Source organism: Cyrtonyx montezumae, unplaced genomic scaffold, assembly GCF_038088225.1.
Source record: "Cyrtonyx montezumae isolate F1298 unplaced genomic scaffold, pur_monq_1.0 scaffold_18, whole genome shotgun sequence".
NCBI classification, from domain to species: domain Eukaryota; kingdom Metazoa; phylum Chordata; class Aves; order Galliformes; family Odontophoridae; genus Cyrtonyx; species Cyrtonyx montezumae.
Window position 1 is genome coordinate 7,770,804 of NW_027071914.1, and position 17,022 is coordinate 7,787,825.

Sequence of the window (17,022 nt, forward strand, 5' to 3'; positions counted from 1 at the left end):
ATGTTCAGCTCTAGGGGTCAATATGGCAATAACAGATCAGCAGTAAGCAACCACCTCACTGAGTCACTCTTAAAACTTGCTAATGGAGATGGAACAGTTAATTAGGCAAGGGGATTAGCCAAAATACAATACATCTCCTTTATCAACACAATCCATAATGTGACTCTCATCTTTGCCCTGTACTTATGACCTTCATGCTGTTCAGAAGACATTCTTACTGCCACTACCCATGGGCAACACCTTCTTCTAATTACCTTCTGTTAGGAGGATTTCATCACCAGGGTTTCTGCTCTTGGTGTGTGCGTATATATATGCACTCACAGATGCACAAGCAGATATTTAAGCTAAGTGTACTGGAATACTTAGAGCACAGATTGACTGTGAAACAGGACAACAACCCATGTCTGCCATGAAGACAACAGGCATTTTTGTGCTTCTCGCCCTGGTGGCTCTTTGCTTAGCAAGTGAGTAACGTTTTTATTGGATAACATGCTATAGTTATAATGTTTCATTGCTGAAAAGTCTTGATCTGCTAGGACAGATAGCAGTGGTGGCTTGGCTGGGATGGCAGAAGGCAAATGAAATGTTACGCTCACACACTATTTAGCAAGCAGCATTTCAGCAGCTTTGTAGCTGCCAACTTATGTAGACGAAACCTATTCCTTGACAGCAGTGTGAATCAGAGCTGCATTCTGCACTGCAACTAAAAAGTGAACTGTAAAGCCTCCAAACTCAAACAGGTTTTTACCTACTCATCTCTTCTTCAATCTGAGTGGGTTGCATGGAGCTAATGAGATCCTTCTCCTGCCAAACTGAGCAAGCAGGAGATGGCAGATTATGCACCAGCCATAAAATATGCTGTGAGCAACTTCTTTATGAGGTTAGTTTACCATGCTAGAGGTAGCTGTGAGGCACAAGTTGCTCTATCATAAAATACGGAGCTGGGAGGAATTTCTTGAACCTTCACTATCCTAAGTACACTTAGAATAACTGAAAGGAGTGCAAGTCTTCTTTGCTATTAGTACAGAGGTCCAATAGCATTACTGATGTTAAAGAAGCAAAAAAGAATGGAAATGTTAAAACAAAACTAAAAGTATGAAACAAAACAACCCCTTTTCATTTTGAAACTACTCTGAAAATTTTGCTTCTTAGGAAAAGAAGTCAATCTCAGTGAAATGGTATGGGGCTTTAAAATGAGAAATATGCTTTTACACTGTTTCGTTCACTGCAGCAACAGCAACAAATATTGCTCCCATAAGAACTCCAGCAAATTCCTTCCATAGACATTCTGGTTTATGTCATCTACTTCAAAAGTTTATGATCAACACTTCATGAGCCAGACCTTTTTTTGGTGTACTGTGTAACTTGTGCCAGTCTTTTTTACCTTGGATGACTTTATTTAATCAGAAGACATAGGCAGCTTGATGGAAGTGAAGTTCAGTGGAAAGCTGTCTGTCTTTAAAGATTCAGAAGAGCTGTATTTAATTAGAAAAACAAGTGCTAGTGCTGTATTGTTCTTCATAACACATTGCATTCTTTTCCTGCTCCTTCTGTACAAAAAGCCTCTGCCTGATAACTTTTATCCTTCTGAAGCCATAGAATGACAATCACAGGACAGGAGAAGAACAAAATACATTCCTAAAGAAAGTAATTAATGTGTCACCACAGTGGAGACATGCCAGTGTTACTTGATTACTTTCTGGGAGGTGTAATTATCATTGAATAGCTGTTTTGAAGGAGCTTTTTGAAGCCCCACCTGAAATCAGGGCTCAATTAGATTGGGTGCAATGTGTACATGGAATAGGAAACAATCCTTCTGCCAAACAGTTTAGAACCCAAGACAAGGGAAAACACTTTTTGAAGCGTTACTATGAGCTGAATTTCATTATCATTATAATCTAAATTATATTTTAATAAAGTTATTATCTTCATTATAAACAGGAAAAAATATATATAAGGAACGTGTGAGTTGCTTACCACCACACATGAGTTTTTTGGAAGATGTAGGAATGAAACCCAGTCTGCCCAACTAGTTCATCCAGAGGAACATGGGGCATTTAATGTACTACTAACTCCTGGGTTTTAATTTTTCTCTGATGAAAAGGGGAATGGTAAACTCCAATCTTCAGATGGCAATGGCTGTTCAAGCTGCTGACACAGATTTCTAGGGTAAAAGAGGCAATGTGACCCACTTGTTGGATAAATCCTGTCACACATAACTCATTCAACACTGAAGAACTAATATACAGAACACTGAATATTCACCAACTGTGTTCTTTTACTTCATCTTTTGTGATTCTGTTTATATTGCAGATGCTGACAAAGAGAATGAGGTGAGTGATTTTCTTCTTTATTTCTGCATAAAAATAAATAGTTTGTAGCAACAGTGCACCAAGATTAGTGAGATCAGAGAAAACACATTAACCAACTGCTGCCAAAGTCAAAAAGAAACCCCTGAGGCTGAGACTCATGGCTTCCATACAGCTGCTCTGGCAGTTTCCAGATGTTGTAGACCTTGGTCTATTTCTTGCCCAGACCTATAATACAGTCTGGGCAAGAAATAGACCAAGGCAAAATTGTAAGCCAAATTCATACACCCTCCTACTGGTACAGCACAACCATCCTCTGATGCTGGAACCCAGGTTAAGACACACGTGGTTTTCCAGGAGGAGCCTGTTACACATCCTTTTCCATGTTATCAAGTGTCACACAGATATGAGGCAAACCCATCAGGTTCTAGCATGTTTTATCATCTGACCTCTCCTCTGCCAGGTTAGTGTTTGACCAGCTATGGATTTCCTTCCATGCTGGAAGCTGGTTGGGTTATGTTGCAGAAAACTGCTGTACATTAGATCTCTTCTGATCTCCTTCTGTGACTGGGACCACAGCATTTGACATGTGTTGGAGGAGAGAGAAATGACCAACCAAAGGAAGAGACGAGGTTAACCTCGTCCCATATGCTTCTCTTGTGAAGCAATGGATTTGAGCCCAGAATATCTCAAAGAGTAATTGGTTAATGACCCTTTTGTCAGGGGATCCCTCTCAATTTACCAATCATCACTGCAGCCACAGCTCAGGCTGCTGAAGGAGGTGACCACACACAGCTCCATGCTCTTCATTACATGCAGGTCCTGGCCAACAACTGTCACAAAAATAGTCATAACCTGCAATAAGTTTCAGGTCTTGGTTGGAGTAATATTCCTTCACTAAGAGATGGGATGAAGGGCAAAAAATGGGGCCACAACCAGAGGGCAGAAAAGCCAGGCTCTGTTTTAAATGCTTACACGTGTAACACATATTTTTAATAGATCTTCAGAAAGGACAGGCTCCAGTCGTAGCTTCTCTGCAAATACTAATGTTTCAAATTCTCATGAGACTGGCAGTGAACTGAGTTGAGCCAACATTAGTTGCAGCAGCACATAAAAGACAGGTTGATTTCTTAGGCAAGCAAACTCCAAGCTTTCAAGGATAACGAATAATACATTGAATAGAACATGAGAACTTCACAAAAGAAGACTGAGCTCCAGAAAGAGAACAGGATCTCCTTCAGGGATTTCTTTTATTATTTTGTACTCCCATTTTGATATACACTTCTATAACAAGTACAATCCTGTTGTCAGATGAGAGAGAGCCTTTCAGCAGTTTCTTTTCATTTTCCCAGGACTTTGTTGAATTCTGCCTGGCTGGATCTCTTCAGTGGTGTGAAAAGTGTCAAAAGTTATATTTGTGGAATAAAAAGACAGAAACCCTTCACATTCTTGAAAAATAATCTCACTTAATTTACTGCCAGTTGCAAGCATGGAGAAAATATATATAAGAATCAAAATTTGTAGATGGAAAATGGGCTATATTATTTCCCTGATATTGTATTTTTATTCAGGTAGTCCACAAAGTCCCCAGGGATGTTCAGTACTGCCATCCCACACATCTGCCAGAAGAAACATTTCTTTTTGGAGGCTTGGGCTCAGTTAGTGCAGATGGCAGAGCTCCACTGACTGCTGCTCTACAGCAGCTGATAGCCTTGCCCACAAATTCCTTCTATCCATTATTTTGTAGGTGAATAAAGAATGTGAGAAAGACTTATTCCAAGACAAATAATACTGTATTTGCAGGTAGACTGCAGTGAATACAAGAGGTTAGAGAGAGGAAGACCAATCTACTGTGAAAAGCTCTACCAACCTTTTTGCGGCTCTGATGGGAAAACATATAACAACAAATGTTCTTTCTGCAAGGCAGTCCTGTGAGTAACATACTGAGTAATGACTTCTGAATTAGCTCAAATCTGAGATGAGCTGAGTTATCTGGTATTTCCACTTCATTATATTCAGGCTCTGTTTCTTTGCTTAATCTTTATAGAGTAACTGCTTCTCCCACCAATAAGGCCCACTTGATTCGAAGAGATGTCTTTGGTATTTGTGGGAGCAACTTTCTGCTCTAGCAGAAACTGGAAGTAGGACAGTCAAGAGAAGAGTGCAATGAGCAGCACTGGGTTAACAAGGCACCCAGGCTCCAACTGGGTCATATCAGAATTCAGATGTGGACTTTCCACACTTCCATTACTGGAAATATTTTCAAATTGGAAACATCAGAAATATCAGAGCTTTCTTCTTATGTATAAAATACAGCATTTTGAAAAGAAAATGCTTTACAAATCAGGGTCTTCTTGCCTGCTGCAAATGTTTTTAGTGGTTTTTTTCTGTTAGAAAATTGTTGACTGAGAACTTCATAGAGATTTTAGTCCACAATAGAAAGTTTACTGTCTGCACTGTGTCCTTCCTTTCCTTTGCAGGAGGAGCAGAGGAGCCTTACGTATGAAGCAAGCAGGCGTATGCTGAATTAATTCTGCATGACGGAGAAGAATGCCAAGAACAGCTTTACACTGCCTTATCACAACCTCCTAATTTAATTTCATTCATCTTGCCTGTACTAATAATAGTGAACAAAGCTCCAAATACACCTTTCAGGTGTGCTCTGACATCTGTTACTTCTCCCTGCTCCAGAGTGCAGGGACTGATGCTTCTGCCATCCCTGCAAAACTTCCTCAGGTTTCCCATGAGCATTCCTCTTTCTGTAGCATACTGGCTTTCATGTGAGCTCTACATTATACATTTGTCTCTGTAGTGAAAGTTCAAATCCTCTTACATTGCCATCTGCAGGCACTGCTTAGTTTTCCTTGTTGGTGCTTGCTACCATTGCTTTTTTCAGATACTTCTTTTCAAAAGCTTCAACTTCTCTATGAAGCACTTGGACTCCTCCAGTTTTGTAGCTACATTTTTCATTCTCATTTTTCTTCTGACTGTACAATTCTGATTCATATATGTTGTGTAACTTCTTAGGTTGCTTGTTTATTAAAATAAATGTAGACTCTTTTTGCCCATTGTGAGCTCTCTAGAGAATAGATTTGTTATATCAGTTTTTCACAAATGAGACACTTCCCGGGTTAGAGAAAATAGTTATAGAGCAGCAACCAGAGGCAGTGTGTTGGCAGAGTAAAGAGCCGAAGACAAATGTTGTAATATTAGTAAGATACACTAGATGGCCTCATGCTATTGAAATTTACCCTGCAGTCAGGCCCACTTGGTCCTTCAAATGAGGCAAATCCACAAAGGTGTAGGACTGCATAAGCCTCATTGCAGTGCCTCTGTCAGATCCTGTAATGTGATCTATGAATGATTCCTTTAACTTCTGCTGAATTTGGTGCTCCCACACATGAATAAATTTGTGTTCTGCTATTGCGTCTGTATTATCTTCATTATTAAGCTGCTTTATGTCTTTCACAATTAAACAGTCACACAAGGGAACACATTTTCCACAATTAAAGCTTATTAATGAATGAATTTACTGGTATTATATATGAAGAAAACTTTGGAACTGGAATGCAGGTGTCAGGCTGAAGACTCGTACTTCAGGTGAACAGAAAATGAGAAACTGCTGTCCTCGCCTTTGAAGGTGAGATATCAGAAAGCTGAGCCATTCCACTGCTGGCTGAATGGCACTGTAGTATCAGGCAGACACCATTCTGTAACAGAAGGACTGAGAAGATTTGTTGGCCCATTGTGTATTTGCCATTTGTCCTGGCAGAGCTGAGAACATCATCCTCATTCTTGTACAGGGAAGATAATGGAAATTATGTGATGCTGAAAATGACCAAAGAGATGTTCTTTCACAGGTTACTTCTTTACCACAGGATTAAAACATGCCAGAACCTAGCTGTGAATACTGGGACTCCAACATCCCTACTTTGAAATAGCCAGCTTGGCCCTAGCATGACTCTGTCTTCAATCACAATTCTTCCCAACACTTCTCAGGCACATACTGCAAAGCTAGAGGTCATTGTCAGACAGGAAACTGCATGAAGGCACCTTCTTCTGGAAGATGAAGGAGATTTCAGAGCACAGACAGCCTATGAAACTAGCTTATATATTACGAGACCAGCCAGCCACTGCATGAGAGAGGCTCTGTCTAATTTGCTGTTAACATGTATATGCATTTCTAGTCTTTGGTTTATAATATGAACTGGTTGAACTATTTTTAAACTAATTGCCCATACAACTCAGTAAAATAAATCTTTTGGTATTTGATATTGATTGCTCTGATTATAGCTTAGTAACCTACAGGGGTCAAAATGGATTTGAAATTCAATACTCTTTTTTTCTGACTTTGGTTCTCAACTATATAGATGAAAACTTCACACAAAGCAGTATGTGGCACGTAGGAGGTCTTAACCCCAAGGAATCCCAAAGATCTTTTTTCTTTCTTATATATCTGCTGCCTTTCAGATACTCAATAGACCTTTTGGAAGAGACTCTTAGAAAACTCAGAATCCAAACATTAACAGTATTTTTTTTGAAAAATAAATTTAAAAGCTCATCAGCAGTAAAAGCTGTATGAATTTGGCAAGGAACAATCAAAAGAATGATAAAGCTGAAAAAAACAAAAAAATACAAAAGGAAAAAATGGGGAGTAATGAAATGCTGAAGTACATAAGTCTAGAAAACTTGAGCGGTATATTCCAACCAAGCAAACAGAATGAAATGAAAATATTCTGCATTTTTATGTCAAATACAAAGTTCCTTCTTTTTCTGATTCTCCATTTTCCTAAAGCATTACCTATCCTGGTAACAGTAACTACTGAACATACAGAAATCCTGGTCAGCATTATTATATGCTATTCCCATTCACTGCTGTGTCCCCTGAAATCACAGAACAAGAGTGGGGTTTATTCCCTACTGTGGGAGGCTTCAGACTCCTTTCTAAGGAACAGTGGTGCTCATAGTACACTAAAAATCTTATCATCACTGTATATTTCAAAGGTCATTGAGACTGTTGTTGGTTATCTATGACCTTGGCTTTAACTCTCATCTTTCAGAAGGGAGAAAATTGACATATTATTTTCTAAGTGATGCTTAAGCAGAAGATACTCATCTTCATGCCCTACTGAGGTTATCAGTTTAGATCAACAGTCTGAGCCAAGTGCCAGGATAAAACTGGAAACTTAAACATTCAGAGATGAGAATGGTTCAGAGATGATTAATGAGAATGGATGAAGGGCTTCTGAATAGAAAACAGTCCCCTTCTCTTTGAATGTGGAGTCAAAATTAATTAGCAGCTTCACGTGTCAAAGGATGAACTACTGCTATGAATGCTGGATCACACAAGTGGCTTATGTGAGGAACAGAAAGCTCCCAAACCAAGGAGTGTGGTGACTCCTCATGATGCCTCCCAGAGTGTGTTGCTGCTTGGTGTATTCTTCTCTACAAACTCAGAGTACGTGTGGTGTGTAGGGAGAAAAGTGGTTGAGAGCATCATCTTCAGAAGCAAGTTTGGTACAAATTGCATTTATTTGTTTTTTCCCTGAAATAAGAGGCTGGAAATCCTTGTAATTCTAATATGAACGGAGAAATATGGGCATTTTAGTGATCTGCATGACTATCTTCCCACTCTTTGGAGATCATTGGAATGGTGGCATATGTTATGAAAACACTGAATGAAGTAAATGGATGTCAGTACTTTTTTATTATTATTTTTCCCTCTGGCCAACAATAGGAACATCACCTAATACTGAAATACATTTTGAAGTTGTCATGCATTGAAATTGCTGTTAAGACAGCTGACAAGAAAAATACTGCAATAAAGATCTCCACTGGGCCATGAGAGGTTGTTTTAATGCCTTTTTTCATTCCTCTTTAGCCAGACTGCTCACATTAGTACTTACAGCACTAATTAAATGTGCTGCTAATAAAGAGCTAAATTGTACATCTATTCTACACCTGGAGCAGTTGTTGCTAGGGAGACAAGTGCCCATGATCTCTGGCATGAGAACAATGAGACTTAAGGTCTGAGTGCATTGACTGGTGAAAGATGCTGGTCAGACAGCTTTGCCTGTCATTTTCTGGAGTAAGATATGAAGCATGTGCATGTAGGCAGATAGCGAAACTGAAATAAACCAGTGGCAGCAAAAAAATCTGCCAACATGTTATTTCTCATCAGCTGGAGTTGCTACCTGTTAAAATAGGTAAGCTGAGAAAGATAAGTAACCTAATTCATTTTGTACTGAATGAGAAGGAATGATGGAAGATGCTGGTAGAAAAGTGTTCAGGCTATTCTAGCATGGGGACTAAAGCGCTGCCATGCATTTTGCTTATCTGGAAACCAGGCACCAGCAACGAGGCAGTAAGAATGTAAATAAGTGAAGCAAAAGTTTCTCAGAGCTCAAAGGCTTCTGGCTTTGGGTAGTCAACCTAGAAGGGTCTCAGAACAGATCATCTTGCCCTGATTGTGTCTTGGCTTAGAAAGATCACAATTAGAAAACATAGTCAAACTCTGATCTCTTATCACAATGACAAAAAATCCAGAACACAGTGTGGGGGATGCTTTCTGTCTAGTAGCTTAGCCTGTTACAGACAAAGTGGATATTCACATCACCTGCTCCAGTGTATTCAAGTTTTTAACCAACTGTGTGTGAAAACCAAACCTAAGTTAACTAAGTTTCCTATACAGCCAATGCACATCCACAAGGGTGACAGAGAACCTTGTAAGTTAGAGGCCTAAATTGCACAGTATATACATCCACCACAGATCTCTGGAACTCTATTTTTTTTTTTCTGATTAGTTCTGACATGAAGCAGTAACAGAGAGCATTTGAGAGCAACGCTCTCTAACACGGAATGCTTGTGTCCTTTATCTTCTGCTAGCAAAGTGTGGTGGCACATAGCTGCAGGTAACACTGAGAAGCATATCAGCTTTTGCCACATACCAGGCCGAAGAATTTGCATACGGCTGTAAACGACATCTGAAAATAAATGCTGAGGCAGCCAGACAATCTGGACAGTCAAGCTTGTGCAATGGAAGCAATGACATAGAAATATGGGGAAGAAAAATTGTACATAGCTTGAGTGAGCTGATGAAACATGCTCGGATCCTGTTTGCTTGAAGTAAAACATGGGTAGCCAGAGATAGGCACAGAATGGAAAAACAGAGCAGATGTCCTTGCACTTAATAGATTGAATGAGTTTTCAAAACTCTGCTGAAAAGGGAACTCGTGTATCACAGATGTATCTTTGTACATACATGGAAGAGAAGGTAGAAGCTTCACGGGGTCTTCTGATGCTTTGTTTTTCCCTCTTGTTGCAAAAGGTCTGAAACCATATGGGTCTGAAGATCAGATGGCTTAGACTCCTGAAAAAGAAAATGACAGTGCTACAATAAAACTACTCACTCGCCCATAAAGCCCAAACTGTATCATCCAGTATTGTTATTACTGTCGTTGCTCTAGCAGGTAAGTTGTGGATGTCCAACCTTTTGGCTTACATTGAGTGAAGAGGAATTGTCTTGGGCTGTGTATCTGTAGCTTGCTCCAAAAGTAATGCCCCCTATATATTTCCATAGAAATGACAACAGATACAAAGAGCAGAATAACACTATATAATTCAGCAAATTCTCAGGTACAAAACACTATTTTTCAACACAGCCACCACCATTTGTGATGATTTTTTGCCAGTGGTGAACAAGACCCTGTGTGTTACACTTGTAAAAATCTGCACTGTAGCTGTCATCACTGCTTTAGCACACCACCCACCACCTCACTGTGCTCACATCCATTGTTTGGTCTCCATCAACAAGTACTGATGAATGTCAATGGGTGCATTTCTTCCACATGGAGGAACTCAATTCCATATGCACTTCCATGTCACACACCATTGTGTCAGACACTCCTTCTGTTGCCATCTGTCACACGGCAACAACACATGATGGGTATTGCTGGGAAGGTTCAGCCTCTACTTCTATACCACCAACATCTGCCTCTGACATCATGGGCCAACATCATAAAATAGAAGACATTACTTCTGGAGTAGCCTCATAAAATATAGTTAATGTGTATTAAGTGCAAAAAAAACTGATTTTAATCTGTAATATTTTTTTATTCAAACCTATGAAAAACAGAGAGCACCAGAACCACAAAACCAGTGGGCTACATCACCTTTTTTTGGTGAAACAGTCCCTGGTTTGATGGTGGTGGCTGCAATTCTCAGTGAGTTCTTGAGATGTTTGTCAGAAAATTTTGATGAAGTTCTACTCTTCCTGTACTTCATCCTTCAAAACAGTTGTTCACAAATGTAGGTGTTGATATCACTTGAGCTGGGACCACACTGCATCCCATACCCAGTTCCAGCCCAGCCAGGGTTCATAGCATGCCACTGCCTGGTGGGTGCTGCAGGGCCGGGCTGCTCAGTGCGGCACAGCCACTGCAACGATGGCTTGGTGCAGGGCATGGCTGCACTGCCAGCAGGGCTGGGTCACACACGGCCCGTGGGCTGCAGGTTGGACATATCTGAGTACAGAGGGTGAGGAGCACTGTTGATCTACATGCTCAGTGTAAGAAATGGGCCCTGCCCCAGATATCTCAGACTGACCTGGAAGGCAAACTGTGGAGGGGAAGTGTAGTCACTACAATCAAAGCATCATAGATACCAGAGATGTACAGCTGAGCCAGAACCAAAATCCAGGCCTCCTGACTCCTACACTATCAATTACCTTCTTAAAGGCAACAATGGCAACATGAAAAATTGCCAGCTGTATTCCATAGTTGCTATTGCATAAAGCGTTCTTTGGATCACACCAGAATTCCACGTCTCTGAACAGAAGATAATACCAGATGACTGAATGGCAAAGTATAATGGAACATAATTCAGCAGGCTTCATTACAGTAGTATCAGTGTCTGGTCAGCCTGGAGAGCTGGATTCTCACCCTGCCCTAAAAATAGCATGATACTGCTTCAGCTGTTTACAATAAAATGCTCAAAGGTTTCTCATGCTTGTTGAGCATTTCCAATTACAACAATTATTCAGGGTTTCTCAATCTTTTAATAATACTAAATATTAGAGGTGGGGAGAGGTAGGTCCTTAGTGTCTCAAATACAGACAATATAAGTAGAAGGCATTTAAAACTCTTTTACATTAAGATCACAATATCTCACTTTATAAGACTAACTTGTGATTGCAAATAGAACTGGTAAACAAAATGCCACCACCAAAAAACAGTGAAGTCTGCACCTCTTAGCAAAATCCCCACATTTCTTATTTCAGCCATGTGTCAGGAAGATGATATTTTAAAAGTAAAGTTTTTTTATTTCCACACTTTGATTCTGGAACAAAAAAATGTGCAGGGGGAAATGAAAACACAAGTGCTATTTTCCCAGTTTTACACATTCTGTAGAACTACACATGGTAGATAATCTTACTTCAAAATAACACACTGACCATGTTATATGTTAATATTATGCAAAACTTCTCATTTTAGTGCAGGACATCATATCCTTTTGAAATATTTCTTATGCCAACCATTGTCTGTGGCACAGAGTTCATTACATTGGTCCTTTTCTGTTGAATTCAGACTTCCACACTTCATCTGTTACTATGGCAACTCTAACAGTTCTCTTACTTTTTCTCCAAGGCAACAGAGGTGACCATCAATGTAAAAATTAAATAAATAAATAAGTGAATTTAAATGAACTCTGATATCATACAGAGAGCATTACTCAAAATTATCACCCCTACCTGTGCTAATGTACCTGATCACTTTCAGCTATTTCTGGACTAATGCACAAATAAATTCCACATTCATACATACTATGTGTGTAAGTACACATGTATGCCTGTATGACCATTTTTCCCCCTTTTCTCAGTTGCAAATATTTCAAACTTCCTTGCAAAAATCACTCAAGAAGAAAAATGTGCTATTTTGCAGACAATAAATAGACCATTAACAAAAACCTAAAATTTGTTAACAGCTGGATTCTGGCACTCATTTCCTTGAGGAATGGGGAAACTGAGGCAGTACTAACCTCCATCTAGAATCACTCAAGAGAAAGGCTTGATCAAATTCAAATCCACACTGTGCATCTCTCCATCTTTGAATAGTTCATAAGCACTTAGTAAGCTTGTGAACTTTCACCTCACACAGTGAGAATGCTTTAATAGTTTGGGCAATTTATAACTGAAAAACTTTTTATTCAAGTTCATAAGGGAATGTTTTTCCAATTGTGTGGGATGTGAGTTGTATTAAACTATTGAGATGCAAACAAACACATGGAGATGCACACACAAAATTTGAAAACTTAAAACTTTCCCTCATTTATTGGAATATAAAATGCCAGCACTAGTTATGAAGCTGTCCCTCTGTTAGGCCTACATACTCTCTTACAGAACAGAAAGTCAGATGGCATCAGCTACAAGCATGACAGCTCTAGTATCTCGTGTCCAATGTCTCCCTTGTCTGAGATGCAACCACACTCCTTCAGACCTCCCAGAAGCAGTCCCTAAAGGCAGAGGTGGCACGAGGGCACAGGGAAGGCTGCTTTCCCATCCACGCCACTGAGGTGCCATCTTCTGGGAGAAGCACAGCACATGCAATGGTGCTGACCTCCCACCTGCAAACCTCTGTCCTCTTTGAGCAGAGCTGAAAATAAAATTACTTTGTGTGTGACATACAGCATAAGAAAAGGATGGATTTGTTTCTGCTGCTGCATTTACTCTAGGATTCTCCAGGCTGTGGCTAGTTTCCAATCCTGCAGTGGACAAGCCTAGCATTGAAAGGATTGAAGATATATTTATGTTCACAGGTTTAAGTGTAACTTTAAAGGAGGGCGTGAGGATGCTGTTAGGGAAGGACTTGCACCCTTCCAAACAGGGGAATGATGAAGAGGAGTTCCACCCCTGTTCCCAGCAAATGCTGAATTATAGCTTGCTCTGGCCCCAGCTCTCTCCTGGCTCTTGCAATGAGCAGGACCACAATTTAATTCCAGTTTAGAAGCCCCTCAGCTCCCTGCCCTAATCCCTCCCTACCTAACTTGCAGCAGGGGAATGGGAATGTATCCCCGTCACTCAACTCCAAATATGCATTTAACTACAGCTCCTTTTGGAGACCAACACTTACTGCAGCTTTCCTGTCTGAGTGGGAAAAAAAATCAGAAGCTCAAAGGAGGACAAGGTTTCCTTTGCTTCCTTTGTAAACATCTGATATCACAAAACACCACCTGTACCAATTGACTTTGTCCATGTCTGTGTGAGGGAAGAGTCAGACACAGAGATACTATAGTTTTTGATTTTGTTACATACTTTATTAAGATTTTATTTTATTTCTGGAATAAAAATGTTTTGCAATGCTGCCCTGCAGCACAGCCTCCTAGGTCTGCTGTTTCAAGCCTGCACCCTTTTAAAGCAGAGCAGAGGTGCACTTGTTGGCTGCCAGCAGAACACACCTCCCAGTGCCACAACGCATTCACATTCTACAAAGGGCTCCCTGTAATCCTTCCACAAACTGATACAAACAATAAGCCTTTCCACCTTTGAAATTAAACACCCAGCAGTTTCTATGAATTTCTAAGCAATGATTCCATATTTTCAAGCAACAAAGCAGATAAATGACTATTCCAAACATGCTCGCTGGACAGTCAGCAGCAGCAGAGGACAGTCCTGGGTAGCTTATTAATGGGGAAGACATTTGCATTCTGTGCAACCAAAACACCTTGGCAGCATATGATCTCCCAGGTCTTCCAAGTTCTTAAAGTGTAATTACAATTCTGAAGGGTCCAAATACCAGTAGGCAGATACTTTCTCCTGTGGATGAACCTTATTGCTTCAAATAGGTATTAATAGCATGAAATGAGGAGTAGACATTTAAACCTTAGTGAGAGCATTACTGACAAATAAGAGGGACTAAGTATGTCAGAAGTCCCTCAATTCCCTGTCAGGAGGTATCAGCTGTGGAAAGAGGAGCAAAACATTCTGCTGATTCAGTGGTGCAGGTGAAACTCATTAGGCACCAGCTTTCTTATAAAACATGGAGAAAATGCCCTGGAAAGAAAGTAGGATATCTTGGAGTTTAGGGTATGTGAAAGAAATCTCTAGGTATTGGATTGGTAGAGATAGGTCCAAATATGTGAAAAAGTGATACAGAAGTTGTTAATTAGGAGTTGTAGATATAGTGAGTATGTTAGTTTTAAAAGATTTTCACAGCTTGCAGTTTCTGTTTGTGATTATGTGGATATTCAATAGTTGTTCCCTAGAACCTTTTAGCGTTGAAATGTATATGGGTCTCTGCTAGCCACTTCACATGTAGAGTTTCAATTTTTGACATAAATTGAGGTGGGAAGTGTCTTAGAAAGTTAATATGGAATGGGAAGTGTCCCAGAAAGCTGAAGGAATGTCTGAACAGTAGGCATCTCCCAGCTCTAATTGAGAGGTCTGAACACCCTGGATAAAAGTAAGCAAAGTGAACGCTCTAAAATTAGCTTGAGTGACAACATCTTCTTAACTATGCAAACCTCTTGGTAATGTAAAACATGCAGTGTAGCATGCTATCCCACCTTACACTGGTTCAAGACCAGAAAAGTATTTTTTTTTATTGATGTTTGTCTTCCGTTTCCCAAATGTTTTACTTTAGGTTCTTGTTTAAGTATCACTGAGTATCTCAAACTTCAGAATTTCTGAAATGTAACAGTAGATATAGATCAAATGAACTACCTCCAAATATCAACATATTACTGATAAGTTGTTGGGTGTCTTTTGGGAGTGTGGGAAAGTTTTGGTTTTTTACTATCTGTCTCACAATCACCTCACCTTTTGCACACTTCAATTGCTTTTACTATCATCTAAACTTTATATAAACAAACTGCTCTACCTGAATTCCTTAATTCAATTGAGTGTGTCTGGCATTCTTCTGCAGTCTTCTCTCAGTGGTACTGAAGACTATCATGTTTTCATCCTACTGATTGAACTACTGTTTCCCTTTTTTACTTAGGTTCTCTGTGGGAGGGCTCACTTACTTTCTTCATATTTGGGGGACTGAATGCTTGGATGCTGCTGTTGAAGATGTTGCCAAGAAGAGGGTTTGTTCCAGTGTTAATTGTACTATGCTCAATCTCAGTGGTGCCAGTTCCTTTCCTTTATCAACTCAGACAGAATTCAGACTACACACATTTCTCCCACTGATTCTTTTCCTGTATGTTTTTTTTTCCTATAAAAAAAAATCTTTTAGGAATGCAATGCTTTATGGTAGCCAGGTTATTGGTAAGATTGCCTGTGTGCTTTAGACAGTAGGTACTCCTGCTGTCTTTTTTTTACCAGCTGTAATTATGTTCAGTTTAGCAGAAAAATGAAGAGAGACAATAACTGAATAGGAAAAAACAAAAGGCATTCCATGAAGCCACTTTGCAGATGGGATGAAAGTAATATCAGAGTACCTGTGAATGCCTCTTCCTGCACTTAATCGATAGTGATGTCATAGTCTTCAGTTATGCTGTTTTTTTTTTCCCCAGGTTACTGTGTTTTGGACCACAGTGAGACTGTTTATCTATGAACATTTAAATTACATGACTTTTTTTGTAGCCTATCTCTGTTTAATACATGGAAAGTAAGACTAGCTTTGCAATAAGAAGGGTCTACTTTGTTCAGCTGTTTTTGTGTAAGAAAGAATGGGTTGGCACTCAAGCAAATAAAAACTCAGTAATGTTATCATATGTTCATATCCGCCTGTGGCAATTAATTACACATACAGATTATCCTCCTTATTTTTTTAAGATGCAAGGTGGTTTCTCTGTATGGGCTCATAATGGCTAGATTCTTCAGTCAGATAAACTGAAGGGTACTCTAGCAGAAAAACTACTGAAACCAGTGGCAGAAACTATTCAGTGTAATCTGTAAATGAGGGGCTATAAAGTGTCTGTATGGAATATTATACTCTCTGGGACCTGTATGCTTATTTCATTGCATCTGTTTTAAAGCTAACAGTGAAAAGTAGGTTTAAGGTGTGAATAGGATCTGCTGTAGGATCCTACAAAGACAGTCCCAGTGCTTCCTGTACCTGTGCACTTTCCTAGTAGCAAAGAGAGTCACAGAGCAGCTTCTGCTGTGAAGTCAAACAAAAACTATTTTATGTTTCACTGCAGTGTTGTGGGTTATGTTGGGAAGATCATGATATCGGTACCTGATTCTTTTCACTTTGGCTTTCACAATAAAGAATGGTTTGATCAGTAAGAAGTGGGCTTTGATCCTCAGTTTGTTGGTGTTTGTACAAGCTGTGCCCCCAGTAAGTTTAGCAAATCGTGATTCCCACTGCTAACAATCTGAACGGACTGAGTAAATAATGACTAAACACAAAACTGCAAGCTTCCACTAATACTTCCCACGATAGCCAGCAGTACTTCTGGAGCTGTGCTACAGCCTCTGCAGATAATGCACCCAATGTCTCAGTTTCCCTCCGCCCCACCTCTTCGGAAATACACAATTTAGGTCTCAGTACCTCAGCGGGGAGGGAGGAGCACACCGCCACCGTTCCCCTGCCACCACCAATATGGCGCCCGCCGCGCGACACACACAGACGGTACGAGGGATGCCGCATCCAAGATGGCGGCGGCAAAGCCCCACCTCCTCGCTGACACGTCAAGATGGCGACGGGGCGGGACGAGTCGCGCCGCTCTCCGCCCAGACCGGAAGCAGCGCCGGAAGCGCGGCGGCGCTGGC

General features: G+C 40.2%; 1 protein-coding gene across 1 annotated transcript; it reads left to right on the top strand.

Annotated features, from left to right (window-relative positions):
• Positions 1 to 314: 314 nt before the first annotated feature.
• On the top strand, positions 315 to 5,396 carry LOC136047433 (ovomucoid-like). Its single transcript, XM_065734516.1, has 4 exons — positions 315 to 464; positions 2,314 to 2,333; positions 4,113 to 4,240; positions 4,790 to 5,396. Exons 1-4 carry the CDS (start codon positions 401 to 403, stop codon positions 4,833 to 4,835), a joined length of 258 nt encoding a protein of 85 aa, XP_065590588.1. The 5' UTR covers positions 315 to 400; the 3' UTR covers positions 4,836 to 5,396.
• Positions 5,397 to 17,022: the final 11,626 nt, after the last annotated feature.